The sequence below is a fragment of the Nymphalis io genome, chromosome 19 (genome assembly GCF_905147045.1).
Source record: "Nymphalis io chromosome 19, ilAglIoxx1.1, whole genome shotgun sequence".
In the NCBI taxonomy this organism is placed as follows: domain Eukaryota; kingdom Metazoa; phylum Arthropoda; class Insecta; order Lepidoptera; family Nymphalidae; genus Nymphalis; species Nymphalis io.
The window spans coordinates 520,843-536,596 of NC_065906.1; the positions used below are offsets into that span (position 1 = coordinate 520,843).

The 15,754-nt window shown below is 34.7% G+C and overlaps 3 protein-coding genes across 7 annotated transcripts in view; 2 read left to right on the plus strand and 1 right to left on the minus strand.

Annotated features, from left to right (window-relative positions):
- The window catches only part of LOC126775830 (RNA-binding protein Pasilla), a 52,858-nt gene extending 48,657 nt beyond the window's left edge, over positions 1-4,201 (plus strand). For all 5 annotated transcript variants that reach the window (XM_050497951.1, XM_050497953.1, XM_050497955.1 and 2 more), the window contains one exon: positions 115-4,201. In XM_050497951.1, the coding sequence (XP_050353908.1) occupies positions 115-335 (221 nt within the window). In that variant the 3' untranslated portion in view covers positions 336-4,201. The remainder of the gene's footprint in view (positions 1-114) is intronic.
- A 49-nt stretch (positions 4,202-4,250) lies between these two features.
- Positions 4,251-8,691, minus strand: LOC126775824 (putative inactive tyrosine-protein kinase Wsck). The gene has a single exon (XM_050497938.1). It carries the CDS (start codon positions 8,476-8,478, stop codon positions 6,295-6,297), a length of 2,184 nt encoding a protein of 727 aa, XP_050353895.1. The 5' UTR covers positions 8,479-8,691; the 3' UTR covers positions 4,251-6,294.
- A 631-nt stretch (positions 8,692-9,322) lies between these two features.
- LOC126775820 (uncharacterized protein MAL13P1.304) lies at positions 9,323-15,257 on the plus strand. The gene is made up of 5 exons (XM_050497927.1): positions 9,323-9,483; positions 9,581-11,875; positions 12,202-12,297; positions 12,751-12,912; positions 14,656-15,257. Exons 1-5 carry the CDS (start codon positions 9,462-9,464, stop codon positions 15,039-15,041), a joined length of 2,961 nt encoding a protein of 986 aa, XP_050353884.1. The 5' UTR covers positions 9,323-9,461; the 3' UTR covers positions 15,042-15,257.
- The last annotated feature ends 497 nt before the right edge of the window (positions 15,258-15,754 follow it).

Consider the following 15,754-nt stretch of genomic DNA (forward strand, 5'->3'; position numbering starts at 1 on the left):
TTATCCATCATTTTTTTTTACTGCATTCTGACAATTTGTCTATTAAATACAAATTTTCAATGCGACGTCAACTTAAAGACACCGTAATAACCCGTATTCGCTAAACCATTCCAGGCCCCGGCGGTCGCAGCCTCGTCGAGATCCAGCAGATGTCGGGCGCGAACATCCAAATCTCCAAGAAGGGGACGTTCGCGCCGGGCACGCGCAACCGCATCGTCACCATCACCGGCACGCAGACCGCCATCAGCAACGCGCAGTACCTCATCGAGCAGAAGATCCAGGAAGAGGAGCTGAAGCGTACGCGCCACAACGCCATCTCGGGCCTCATGCAGTAGCCGCCCCCCCCTCTAGTCACGCGCGCCGCCTGCGCGGTTACCTGGTACATAGTCTTATGTATATTGATTTTACGCATGTATAGATTTAGTGTTGCAAGTGTTATTGCTATTTACGTGTCGGAGTCGATACATTGTGATAATATCCTATCACGGAAATTCCTATTCCATACACGTTTTTATTTTTATATCGTTCACCGAGTACGTTTTATTTACGAAGTTGATTTCATTGTAAATGTTACCATTGATAAGTTATTATTTTTTTTAGTATACTTGACGTAATTAGAGATAAATTTGAGTGTTGTTGTATCGGTGAGTGGCGACTTAACCAAAGTTGGTGTTTAATTTTAACTCTCTCGACATTTAAATTCTATGTAATGTGCAATGAAATATTATTCGTTGAATTTATTTTTAAACCGTCGACACGAACGCGTCTCGGATCTTTGTTAAGAGATTGTTTTCATTCCTGTTTTCTCGCGTTAAAGATCTTTATTTTTTATACGTTTTTAATATATTATTTCACGTAGTCGTTCGTCTCTTCGTCGGTCTAAATTTTTCGTCTTAAAATATAAGTACAATTTTAATAATAAAAGATGCATGTCCATAATAGTAGAGAAGTTATATATTTTAAAAGTTTTAATGCAGATTTCTATATATTATTCGAGAAGACAATATTAAATATTCTTATTTACAGTTGTGATCTAATTAAAACGATAGTTTATTTTTGAGCGCCACGGCTCGTTCGGGACGTGGGCTCCGTCTCCGTAGAGATAATGAACATAATAATATAAGCTGTGATTGTTTTATTTTCGACATTGTCAAGGTACTTCGTGTCGGTTACGACTTAGCGTAGTTCCGAGGTCACGAAACATCCTTCGGATAATAGTTTTAGTTGTTCGCTTACCTCAGAAGTGCCATCGACGTAGATAGAAGGATAGGAACCGTATTCCGGTCCCACGTTGGGCGCCAATTTTGAGCAATGCATATTGGTTTTAGCATCATCAGTTTCGGTTTCCAGGGAGTCGTGTTCGAAAATAAAAGAGATAGGATGTAGTTCAAGTTTACTAAGTAGATCGCCTGCTTTGGTCGGTCTGAAAATTTTTTCAGGGTTCGTCAGAAACCGACGCTGATGATGTCCTCCGGCGCCGATCACCTATCAGAAAGGAATGAAGTACAAATGAATATTAACACATAATAAATATATACGAATCGGCTTAAAACTATTGCATAGTTCATAAGTGAAGGAATTGAGAGATGTTTCTCAGTTTGGAAGTCGTAACGAAACGACGCAGACGTTAGTGACGCCGTGACCTCATACAAACGTGATTGAGAAATATAAATAATTATATTGTTGTATCTTAGCAACTTTCCAACGACATCTCGATAACAAGTTGTGGTTGTTACTGGTGTAATATTATACGTGTGTTATGTAGGTAACATTACATCGTAGTTTCATTAAAGTAGCTAGCCTAGTGTATATTCAATCTTTAAAAATGTATTATAGATACGCTGTTCGAACTCTGGTGTTTTTCGACTTTCTCATCTTACTATATGTATATTCGGGGGTAGGTACAGATTTTGTCTCGTGTCAATTATGAGGTTTCACATGTTCGCGACTCCGGACACACGAGACCGCCGGGGGGGACGCGGTCGCGAGCGTGCGAACCGACGCGTATTGCCTGTTAAGTCGATTTTACAAGCTCAATTTTATTGAAATTTTTCTCGATTAGTCAGTACGTGTAAGTGATTACGTCAATTATTCGGAAACAAAGTGTCCGATGTCGCTATAGCGGGGTAGGCGTCGGTCCGGACACCGCGTCTGCGTCGCTGAGCGAGCGGACATTCGGCGACGTTAGAACGACTCTTTCGTTTCGGGCAAGCTCTGGGGAGTATCTTATAGACGAGTAACTTATCTTCGCATCTACATTACTTCTAAGTTTCATCTTCCCTTCATTGTTGTTTGATTTGTTCTTTACAATGTTTCCGACTAACCGATAAAGACATTCCATCTGATGTTTCTCTATATCTTCCGTATAATAATAAGTATAAATCTTATCGAAAGCTTTACACAGATGTTAGATTGTTGAATTATTATAGAACTCTAGCCGTGTTGTTGTATTCTCTCAAAGTACTAATCCGAGATGTATTTACTGTATTTTAAACTTATCGCGATTTCACTTTAAAACTTAATATTATCATATATATTTATACTATTCGACAGGGACACTGTAAAGAACATCTCGAAGGTTTAAAGTTATTGATTCGATTCTAGTTAGTTAAATTAATCATATTAAAGATTAAAACATTACATGGGGGTATGTATAGATAATTTTAATTAAAATACTGGAAAAAAAATGTTAACGTTGTTATACTGAAGTTGTTACAATATTTGAGAGTATATTATCGTGAATAACAAAATAATAATTCTTAGTGCGATAACATTATCTGAATTTAAATTTTATCGCGTGGAGAGATAATAAATAGTGAAAAGTCGTCCCGACATTCGCGTAACGAGCCAACAGAGCGACGCGTCTCGGCGCGGACGAAGACAAGAATTAATACTGTTTCTGTGATACTGACAATTATGCGTGCTCGCACGCCGGCTCGGCTCACTCGGTCCACTCGGCCACTCGGCCCACTCGCACGCTTGTAGCCCAGTAGCAGCGCCCCGCCGCACCCCGCAGCCCCACGTCGGGCGCCACTCGCAACGGACGAATCGTAGAGAAAGCACCGCGGTTGAGTCTGTTTAGTGTTGCTCGGTAGATGTCGCGTAGAGCGCCCTTCGCCGCCGCTCCCCGGCGATATCTACCGCAGTTACGAGTAAGAGTTTTCGATGTCGTAGGCTAAGGTAGCTAGTTATCATTCTTCGTATTACACTTAACTGAATTCGGAGTAGGAATGTCGAGCCGGACGGGCGGCGACTCGGCGTCCGCGCCCCTCATCCTCCTTTTAATTTTAATAGCTAAATGTTGTTGAATTTGTTGATAGAGTGGTTTATTGTAATTACTATGTAGTTAGTTTAGTGGGTATACAAGTGAAGGTCGCAGCCGTCGGGCGCGCTAGGCTAGGCGAGGTTCGGTTCTGTCTGTAGGAACATGGCTGTGCGTTCAAGTCGAACTCAACATAGGACGGCCCGGCCGCCGCACGCGCGACGCTCGCTGTCTGTATATAATTGCATAACATTCGTTTCATTTACGTTTCTCCTTGCTCATTGTCATCAATTTATTAAAGACTGAGGAATCAACTCGCGCATATTGACATCGTCACGAACGCGTCCCAAACGGTAGGGAATACTTGTATAATATTGTTTCTTGTCATTAAATTGTTCACTCGGCTCGCGGAGTCGTCGCGTCGCGGCGGCGGGCCGGCGTCTCATCACCTTTACACATGTTGAGATTGATATGTTAAACAAATTCTATTGAATTGTACCTTGTTGCGTATTATAAGTATGTATAGACCGACTCGGTACGTTATGTATATGATATGTTGAAACATTTGTTGCTGTACAGGTTCAATGATGGAATTATAATATTTTATTATTATTATTTTTATTTTTTTTTGTTAACTTGGTTTATCGTAAACGGGTCTGCAAATGTTATTTACGAGAAATTAAATTTTAATTAAGTTTTAAAAATGCAATGTTTTTGAATTTAAAATTCGCTATATTTTAGTCAAAATGTAATAATTGTTTAGTTTGTATCGTCGAAATGATTTTCTAATTATTGTTATTTTGCAATATCGTAAAAGATAAGAGGTCAATATGAAGGTTACAATGTCTTAGTGTTAAAAGCTCGAAAACCAATTAAAGGGTACCTTGAACATTGTCTATAATTATTATATTAACATTAAATAAATGCAAAATGATAAAAGTTTGTTTTAATTACTACCCCATTGTTAGAATACAATGAAACAAACATACTATCTATAAATATTTATTAGTTCTCGGTGTGTAAAAGCTAAATCATTTCATAACTGAGATTCACATAAAAATACATGGACGGAATGACAACATTGAGGTGTTAACATAAGTAGAACAAATAAAAAAATATTACGAATTCTTAAGTACTAAGTAAATATGGAATGGTTATTCACACAGAATCAGAAGTCATTTTTACAATAAAATATATCAAATAAATATTAAGTAAATGCACTCTTATGTGCATATCATAATGTTATATTTAACATGTAATGTATTGAAAATTCAAATTATATAATACAATTAAAACTATTTCAATCGGCAAAGTTAAGTACATGGATAGTCCTTGCATTAAACATTAAATCTTACACACAAATATCGAAACAAATTTCTGAATAACCTTCAGATTTTGTCACTGATCAATATTAGAATAACTTCTTGTAACTATAATCTGAATACTCGTTGGTCGATCGCATCCGATGACAGAATAGGCGACCAATGAGCGTCCAGTGTGTTGTCATATTCGTTAATCAAATTTTTTTTTTCATTTTTGAAACTGCCTGTAACATATTAAAGAACAAAACTCGTAAGACTTTTGTTTTCTTAATTCACTAAAGCTTGTTTAAAGTCTTTGTATTTGTTATTTTTATTACAATTTATAGAAATGCATACAATCGAATGTTATATTAGGCGATGATTAAGTAATACTATAAAATTAAGTTAAGTTAATTTAAAACAAATTAATACGAAATAAAACTTGCTCATTAGAGTGCGTGAAGAAGTGGTAACGTGTTTTTATTTGCAATTTGTAATGATCCCGCAATCCCTTTATACAATATGTTCCTTTTTTAAAATTAAACTTGTTATATAGTGAAGTATTTAATCATTTATCCTGTATATAAGGCGGGATTAAATCGTGTCTATTTTGAAACTAAGATTGAGATCTAGGAATATAACATCTAATCCCTGAGTATGGGTGTGTTGCTGTCATTGTGAAAGACTGTTTATTATTAAATCAAATAAGAGGTGAAGCGAATGAAGATAACATGATGATCTCTATACAAGGTTAAGATATACATGATGGCCAAGACTCGCGTGAATGTAAGCAAAAAAACCTTTGATATACCCTTATTATATGACCCTTGGCGAGCAATCTGGAACGGTGGCAACACACACCAATGAACTGTATGCTGTAAGCTGGCAATGCCAATATGTATGGCTTTGTTTACAAACATTGATAATGATAACATTTTAATTAATAACTTATTAAAGTATTCAACAAAGATAAAATAAAAAATATATCAAACTACATCAGATCATTTAGAATATAAGGTAACATGACAGATTCTCTTTATGATGACATTTAATCATGGGAGAACAAAAGGAAAACTGCTCTGATTTCTAAAACTGACAATGAGCTTGTCACAAGGACATTTGGACATGATTTAAACAAACCAATGTAAACTAATTGAGAGAAATTCCCGCTGCACTAAATTCCAAAATCTCTCGTAATGGAAATGGACCAGATCATACTTTCCCTATTGAGTATTAAAAGGATATAAATTGATTCACTTATTAACACAGCGGAAGAAAACAGTGAATGTCCAGACTGACTGCAGGGTGAATTTTCAAAAGATGTGGAATTGTTGAGCAGTCTTTTACCTGTATAAAATAATGAATGGTCTCATGTAAATTGTATTGCAGAGGATACATGAGCAATATGTCGATTATATTTGGAGTACATTAGTTATTGATTTTAGGCTTTCTTATAACACAAGTTTGAAGTATAAGATTAGTAACATGTTACATTGAAAAGAAACAGTCAAATTGTATGTTAAGTCTAATTGTGGCTTTTATAATCAGAAGCAGATCTTTGGATTTTAATTTAAACTTATATTATAAAAGCATATCTGTAGCAATGACTATACCATTATGATATGATGAACAATGATCATGAAAAAAAAAATATATACATATATACTAATTTGTGTTTAAGACTTCTGCTTTACTTTTAGTACAATGGTATAGTCAGTATTATTGAGAATACTATGATATAATTTCATATTGTGGCACATGAGGTTCGTAGTTAAATCCATTATAGTGTGTGAAACTTAGGCATCTAGTGCCAGGGCCTTCTGCAAATGGGGTTAATTCATTTAAAAGAGATGAAAAACTGGGTCTTTCGTCAGGATCAACTTGCCAGCACTGTAAACACAATTGGAAGAGTTCATCACCAACATATGTTGGCTGGGAGGGTCTCATTCCTCTCAAGACTCTAGCTGCAACATCTTTGCTACCTGTGTGAGCATATGGTGTAGCTCCTATGGTAAAAACTTCCCATATAAGAATGCCAAATGACCAGACATCGGCTTTAGGATTAAATCTAGTCTGTCTGAGCATTTCATGTGAAGTCCATCGAGTATAATCTGGTGTTTCATGAAGAGGACGAATGTGAGATAGTCCAAACCCTGCTACTTTAGCAACACCATTGTCTCCAATAACAATATTACGGCAACTTAACTTTTTATGTCCAATTTTTTTACTTTGCAAATACTCCATACCACAAGCTATGTTGAGGCAGACCTGCAGAGCCTTATTTTCAGAAATTAGGCAAAACTTATTGTTTTGCAGATCTCTATGTCTACTTTGTAAAAGCATTTCCTTTAGAGTTGTTTTTGTATCTTGTAGAACTACAAAGAGTGTTGTATTTGTTTCACAAATACCAATCAAAGATGTTATGTTGTCATGTTCACTGGACTTGATTAATAAATCTAATTCTTGTAGCATTAATTTCTTGTCTGATTTCTCTAGTTCTCTGTCCAATATGACCTGCACAAGCCCAGAAGTTTGAGCACCATGCTGCTGTACTTTCCCTTTTGTAAATTTCCCGTAGCTCCCTAAACCAACTACACAAGATATATCTATGTCAATTAAATTTCGTGGAATATTCCACAATTTACGTTTTAAATTACCATAGTAATCCACTCTTTCATCCTCATCCTGCAAAAAGCCAGAATTTTCAATTTCCAAGCATGGTTCACTGAGACTCAAAGGCATGGACTGTGAGCCACGCTGCATACGCACCATATGGATTCTCTTACGCAAAATAATAAGGAACCCAATGCCTATCAAGAGCAACACTATACCTATAGCAATGGCTGCACCCAGGGCAACAACCATGGGTGACATTTCTTCTGGCTCATTTATATTCAGTATTATTTTCTTAGTTGACTCCGCATATCTAATTTTCTTAACATGATTTTTGACACTTACTACACCGAGAGAAACCTCAATATCATTTGTTAATGGTAGTGGTGCATTGTAAAATCCATTATATGTGGTCTTATCACCAATAATAAAATTATTTTTAATATCTTCTGGATCTAACTCTGCTGTTATATAATATGGCAGACCTTGTTCACTAGCATATGAAAAATTGCTTAAGTTTTCTGTGATGAATCCTTGCTGATATAATTCAATTGATACAACTATTCTGTACATTGATACCGGTCCATTGACATTTTTAGCTTCCGGAATGTGTACCAACATTTGTGCCCCCTTTCTTTCTAACATGATAATATCAGGTGGGCTTGGGTTGGGTGTTCCAATAATTGTTTCAGCTTGCAATGTTATATTTGCACCTGCTTCTTCAAAATTTTCAGCTGCAACACTTATGCTGTATGCAGAACCCGGCTGGAGATTTGGTAGTTCTGATTGATATGTTATATTAGAAACTCTCCATTCCAAGGGTAATATAACAAAATCTGCATAAGTCTTTATAATAGTTGCTGTAATTATGTACCCTGTGATACGTGTAAACGCTTGCGGAGCTGTCCATTGCACCCTCACAGTTGTTTCAGTTATGTTAAGAATATCTATCGACATCGGCGGGCCTGGCGCTGTTACTTCCGTATCGTACACGCTAGCTGCATTTTCTCCACCACATTTTTGTGTTTCGTTCTTCGGACACGGCGTGTCACAAGACTCCGGACCCAGTACGAACTGGCCGGGATCATTAGCACAGAAACAAGTGGATTCGTTTCCAATTAGAGCGTATTTGTAATACACTTGCTCGCAAGCTGACAAGCAAACATCTACAGACTGACCTGTATGAGTATTTAACACATCTTCTTTGAACTTGTAGCAACCTATATAGTCTCCACGATCACAAGTTATACATTTAACATACAGTAAAATTATTGCTACAATGAATACACTCGGGCGTTCCATTGTTTATACCCGTTACTGACTCAGTGTAAAATTTTTAATGACTTCACTCGTACATTATGGATTAAAAAAAATATTTTCTAATTTAAATCCGTCTGCATCCTATGTGGGCCTAATTTCAGTCTGTTTTTTGTTGTAATAGTTTAATCGATAAATCACGATGCGGAACCAAACCGCATATCGGTTATTTATTGTGACATTTCACGTTAATTATGTTCTTGAAATGACATCAGACTAGTGATGCAACATCTAAAATCTAAATGTCTAATACCAACGGTAAATTTTAAAGAAAATTTATTCATAAAATATAGAATATTTATTATAGACATTTTATTAGTATAAATATATTTTTATTATAAGCATTTATAAAAAAGTAATGTCGTGTATTCATAAGTAAATATCGTAAAATTAATTTAAAATACAATTCATTGAACTGTTATGAAATTTAAATTTAACTTGATGTCAACAATTCGAGCTGCTTTACGTTGAATATAAATTAATTTAATTATTATATATAAATATATATTGTATAACTGTGTATTGCTATAAAAGTTCAGTAATTGTTTACTGTATGTCCAATTCTAATAATACAATTTTACCATTCCTTTCAATAATGTTTAATTAATGTGAACGTAAATATTTCATGAATATAATTTTGCTTCCATTAAAAAAGAAAAAAGCGTAATTATTAATTATTCTGTCTTACTATGTTCGGTTTTTTAAATAGTTTCGAAACTAAGTATATATGTTAAGAATTTTCTTCTAAGCTTCCTTTTCATACTAGCAACATTTTAAACAAATATCTTGACTATATAAAATGGCAACTCAGTTTCAAGCATCAATTTCTGATTCTGACAGAACGTTTGAAATTCAAATCGTTAACAAACGGACCACTTAAAAAAAGAACGCAAATCATTTACTTTTAGTTATAATCACAGAAATTCTAATGACTTTTAATCTTAGTGTTGTTATTTCGCTCAACTAAAATGTCAACGAGATCAGGAAAACGTAAGTATTATATTGTGATGATGTCGTTAGAGTTGCTGTCGTTTTGTTTATATTTATAAGGCAAAACAAAAAAGTGATACGTTATTTTTGATTTTAGGAATTCATAGTTCGATTGAAGAGCATGTTGTAGAAAATATGTCCCATTTAAAAAGCGAGAGAAACACTCGTAGTAAACTACAGAAGACAGCTCATGATTTACCGCTCACTGAGAAAAAACGAAAACATTATGTGAGATATCCTTCTGAAGAAGAAGTAACGAGTACTGAAAATGGAAATATTGAGATTACGGTCAAAAATACACGCAAATCTAGAAGACATACACTCAAAGAGCAAAATAAGCGTGTTACTGATTCTGAAGCAACGGTTGACGTAAAAGCAGAGCGATCGACTCGTGCCAAGAAAATTAGTGTAAAAAATGATTTAGATAACATCGAATTAGCTTTAATAAAAGAAGTTACAGAAGGGAAGAAAAAAGGCAAAAAGAAAAAATCTGCAAAATCATCTAATATAGAGGAAAATATTGAAAATGTACCTGATATAAATATTAAAACTAAGAAGAAAACCAATAAGAAGAAAAATAAAAAGAAATTCAATTCCCTTATTGTTACAGATGTTTCTGAGAATGTTAATAAGAAGTTAAATAAAAGCAATACTTCAAATGATTCATTTCACAGTGTTGCTGGCAGCCCTGTTGTTGATACCAGTAAGAAATCTAATAATAAAAATGTTGTATCTAATGAATCACCAAAATACAAGAAAAATAAAGAGAATGTTTTGGATGAAGAGTTAAATATGAACACTTCTGTAGACACGCCAAATAAGAAAAGAAAACTAACTGTAGAAATGACATGTAAGCAGTTAAATGGTCTTGTAACAAAAAGTGTAAGTAAAGTACTATTGAGTGAACCGGATAAATCACGAAGCAGTGTCGTAAATGAAGTAGAGAGTATAGATAATAAGACATTTGAAAAAGACAATTCACTATCAAACAGCAGTCTTGAAGTTAGTTCAAAAACAAATTCAAACATAAAAGCAAGTTTTGACAAAACTAATGATATAAATACTACATTTGAAATTGACAACAATAATAAATGTAACTCATCTACTAAAAAACTTAAACTTAGCTCCAAAATATCATCTCTCAATAGCACATTTGACAGCAGTTTTAAGGGAGACACATCAAAAACTTCAATTATAATTGGAAATGGATTAGGTTTAAATGCTACATTCGACGTGCAAAATTGTAATCCATCAGATGCCACTAAAACAAATGATGACATTACATATAGTGGTTCTAAAAAGAAAAGAAAGTCGAGTATTAAAAATTCAACATATGATAAGATTGATGAAACACCAGTCATACTAAATGCTACATTTGAAAAGGAATTAATAAAAAACTCATCAATAACAAATTCATTAACAAGAGATTCGAAATCATCGATACTTTCATTTGACCAAAATAAAACTGAAAGTCTAAATAGTACATATGATAAAAACTGCAAAGCCAAAACGTCCATAAGTGGCCTTAATGCGACTTTTGAAAAGCCATATAGCCTGGACTCAACATTTGATAAAAGTTTAAAGAAAGATTCCATAGACCATTTAAAAATGCGCCCCAAAGCAAAGTCATCTTTATTGAGTTCTGATGCAACAGATAATTCTTCTTTAAATATTACTGATGACAATTCCCATGTTAGCATAAACAGTGACTATTCGAAATTAGAAAACATCGTAAACACTACACCAGTATTGGTAGAAAGTAGTATGGATGAGTCGAAAACTGATTCAAGTGAATGTTTTACAGATTCTGATATTATAAAAAATACATCAAGAAGAGAAGAGATATTCACAGAGGAAGCTAAAACTTTTCCATCTATTAAAGAGGACATGTTCGCTGAAACGAAAACTAACTCACCTCTGAAGAAAAATATAACATTACCAGATGGAATATCTCCTAAAAAAGCAAGTTTTTCAAACTCTGAATGTACACCACTCATTAGCACGATAACAACACCTAACAAAAAAGTTGGTACAGAGACCAAATTAGCCACAACACCACTCAAAAGAGAAGGAACATTCACAAAAGACAGTCCAGATGTAATGCCACATAAATTGAGCAAAGAGATAACACCGAGACGGAAATCACTACCATCTCCAGGCTACACACCCTATCCCGGTCCCAAAAGCTCATTGAAGGAGAAAAGTGTTTTAAACATAACTCGGTCAATTGAAAAGTCAAGAAGATCATCAATCGCTGAAGCAGCACCGAGATTGACCCGAGTGATGTTCTGCAGTCCTGTAAATAATCCAGCTGTGGTTACGCAAATGAAAGGGAAAATAATTAAATCAAATTTGAAGGGATCAAACAAAAGCTTTGTTTTTGATGATAGTGGTGAGTTTTTAGTATTTTATTTTTTAATGTAGAGTCCAATGAAACATTTTTCAAGTCAATATACCAACAAATCAGGCGACTTAGGTCGTTGCCAATGATGTCACAAGAGATAATGTTGAGAGCTTATACAAAAGTCATTTGAAAATGTTACTAAATTATTCAGACTTGTAAAGTTCAGTTTACTTAACAATCAATAGTAATATTTAACATTAAGCTCATTTGTAGAGATCAATATAATACAAGTTTCTTATTAAATGATTTGGATTGTAGACAGTTTTATGAATTTAACATAAATAGGTGTTAACATAATATGTTTCTGCTCAAAGTGTCGGAGTCCTCCCGGCCGGCTCGCAAGCGCTCGTACACGCAGAGCGAGGCCGAGCGCGCCACGCCGACCCGCGTGCGCACCGCCAGCGCCGCCGGTACTGAACATATATACTTAGTACGGCCCATTATGGCCCGTTTGCTTATTTGCTTTATTCAGATATATACTTGCTAATGTTGTATACTTAAAGATTAAGTTGACTGCTCCGTTGGTTTTGTGGCTGATCTTGGATTTGAATCTCGAGAGGGGTCGAGCAAATAAAAACTTATTGCTATCGAGAAATACCCATAAGGGGCGCAGAGGTTCAAAGTGAAATATTAGAAACACAAATATTTTTTAAAACAATATAAGATATATATATATACTCATCTTCGAGTTACCAAAACCAAGACAACCATTTATTTTTGTTCATCTATCTAAAGTTCAAAACCTATAAAAAAAATACAAAATACATTTCCAACGAAATACATTAAATAGATACAAACTGAATTCCACGCGGGCGATTGTCGCTAGTCGTCAAGACGAGATACATCTCATTTTAATACGGCAGGTCGGCTGCAAGAGGCGCCCGCCCGCCGCACCAGGCTGCCCAACTTCGCGGCGCTGCACCAGAAGCAGTTCGAGCGCATGGAGTCGCTGGACGAGTGGCAGCGCCGCCGCTCGCAGCGCGCGCGCCTGCTGCACACGCCGCCCGCGCTCGCCGGCGCGCCCGGTCAGCTGCTCACATTCTTCTTGCGTTTAACTTGTCGATGACAAAAGTTCCTGTAATGGTTTTAATGCTTACCATGAAATTGTTACCGTATTGTGTAATTGTTACCGACAGAATTTCATACACATAACAAGCCATCCGTTTGAATGGATATTTAAACGTGTTAGATAAATAATTCCGAAAAATTATAATTATATAAGTGAGCTTTAAAACAGTAATCGTCAACCTTTTTTTCTATTCTAATTTGTAATCGTGATTGATGATTACACGTTGTAATCGTTAATCATTAATCTGATTGCATTTTGTCCAAGTCTGATATTAAGCTTTTTCCTTAAACAGTGAGCCCAAATTGTTGAACAATAGCTACCTATTCAAAATATATTATGTCTTTATAAAAGGTAATTACACATGTGTCATATCGCACACGTGCGTTATATCTGCCGTTATCTAATAAATACTGTGGATATTTCCTGTTTAAAGAGCAGTATAACAAATTATAATGTCATAAAAATTCACGTTTTCTTTTATCAATTTGATAATACGACTTAGCTTTTCTTGATAATTATATTTAACTGGCTACCCGTACCGGTTTCACATATTATTTTTATAAACGTATATGATATAATACGGAACTCCTAAATGACTAAACCAATTTTGATGTTTTGTTTCTCTTTGTTTGAGTCGGAATGGCTTAGACTGGACCCGGTGTAGGCGGCGCTGTGATCGGGTTTATTTGTATAAGATTTTTTGCATAACATTTTGCGTAATAGCAAATCACACTGTAACGAATGTGTCTGAATCTGATCGGTCCATACTTTGCATCTTACTTCACGGTCCACGTATTTTTTTCCATATACAAAATATGAACTATAAAGCCTGAAACTATTAATTATCATTATATAAAAGATTCACATCAAACCGATTAGTTGTTTTTTAAAAACCTTTAAAATTCCTGTATTTATTAGTATAGTACGAGCGAGTATATCGATTGGCGTTTTTTTTTTAATTTCATTAAATAAAAATAACGCGGTATATAATCCTTATTTTAGCCGTAGGAAGTCAGAACAGGTGGACTACAACTTTGTGTAATATTACTTTGATAATAACTCGCGTTAAATTTTTTCTCCTTATTAATTTTTTTATCAAATTTTATGGGTACTTGCAAGTAAAATTAAGTTTTCTGATAAGATAACGTCTTATTGACTTAGAGATGTCTAGTATATCTATCTTCACTTTAATGTTATCGACGTACAACATATTTTTAAAAACTAAAGTAAATAAGTGAACTGATATAAACAAATGTGGAAGCCTTAAAAATTTTTTGTTGACGTACACAATGATAATATAATCTTTTATAACGTGTAAATATGATCAAATACAAATGTTTACTGTATAAGTGGAGGACTAATGACCACCTGGGCCCATTGACACTGGCACAAAATAATTAAAACCATCATGACGATGCGAGGTCAATACGCTGCCAGCCATGGGATCTAAGATGCTATTTCCCTTGTGTCTATAATAACATTGGCTCGTCATTTCAAACAGATCACAGCGAGACAAAGTTTTGACGTCTGGCAGTGGAATGACTAGCGAGTACTCATCTAGACGAGACGAAAACTTTTTTGTTAAAAAATAGAGCTCTTATTAGTAATATGAATAGTACAAATTTAGGAAAACAGATTTAACAGATTAAAAGGAAAAATTTCATACGATAATTATTGTTAAATATGTTTATTTTTTCAGAAACTCAAAAAAATGCGTCACAACCAGATACATCGACTAAGAAAGTTGAAACGCCGAAAACAAAGCAACCGAGCGCGGTTCCAGGGTTCACCAAGTTCGGCTTCAAACTAAACCTCGACGTCAATCCCTTCAGCTTTCCATCGAAGAACACCGAAGTGAAGCCAAAGGAAAAGAAACCTGTGATCCTCAAGAGGCAGGCCACGCTGCCCTCCCTCGCCGGAGCCACCGCCCTGCGGAGGGAGATCGCTAAACAAACCATCATGAGGGAAAAATCTTTAGCGGAGAAGAAAAATGTTCACAGAAATGAGACTAGAACGGTCATTAAGGGCGTACGGACGAACAGACGGTTCGAATTGCAAATGAAAATGAGGAATATTAACAATTGATTGTTGTTGTCGATGCTGTTCTTTTATTGATATTGTTTAATAAAATAGTGCTTACTAATTATCGATCGAGTATCGGTTCATATACTTTTAAGCACGTCTCTATTTACACGCTTTGGGTGCGTGTGAAGGTAGCATTTTATAATTTTTTAACCAACTTTCTGATTAGTTACGAGACTTGAAAATTTAATTATAGCTCAGGATTGGAAGACAGTAAAAGAAAAAAAAGTGCTATGTTAATATATATATATTTAATGATACTTTAAAATAATTATGTCAAAATATAAAAGGTACAAAATAATTTAAATAGAAAAATGCTATGACTTTAATATGAATTCGAAGCGTAAGGCATTTTACAACAGACATCTCAAACATATATTTATTCGTTACTTTATATACTATGTAAAACAGTATATATTAAAACAGCATATTTTTGGTAGATTCACTTTGGTTTGATAATAATTATCATAGACAATAGAGCTATTCTGTAAAAAAACGTTCAATATCACCGCGAAACATAGTTATATGGCAAAGAATAATTAAGAATTATAGTTTAGAATTAAATTTGAACAAATATCGTAATTAGAATATAAACAAACTAAAATCCTGAACAATAAACAAAGGAAAAATATTAAAACGAATGCAGATATTTTTTTAGAGTTTTTACAGTACAAATACGAAACTTAACTTTTTTTATTATCCACTTTGAGTATCGT

Coding starts and splice junctions, on each gene's coding strand:
- LOC126775820 (XM_050497927.1), top strand. CDS start 9,462: ATGTCAACGAGATCAGGAAAAC. Junction 11,876..12,201: donor CTTTGTTTTTGATGATAGTG/GTGAGTTTTTAG, acceptor TTCTGCTCAAAG/TGTCGGAGTCCTCCCGGCCG. Junction 12,298..12,750: donor GCGCACCGCCAGCGCCGCCG/GTACTGAACATA, acceptor TTAATACGGCAG/GTCGGCTGCAAGAGGCGCCC.
- LOC126775824 (XM_050497938.1), bottom strand. CDS start 8,478: ATGGAACGCCCGAGTGTATTCATTGTAGCAATAATTTTACTGTATGTT.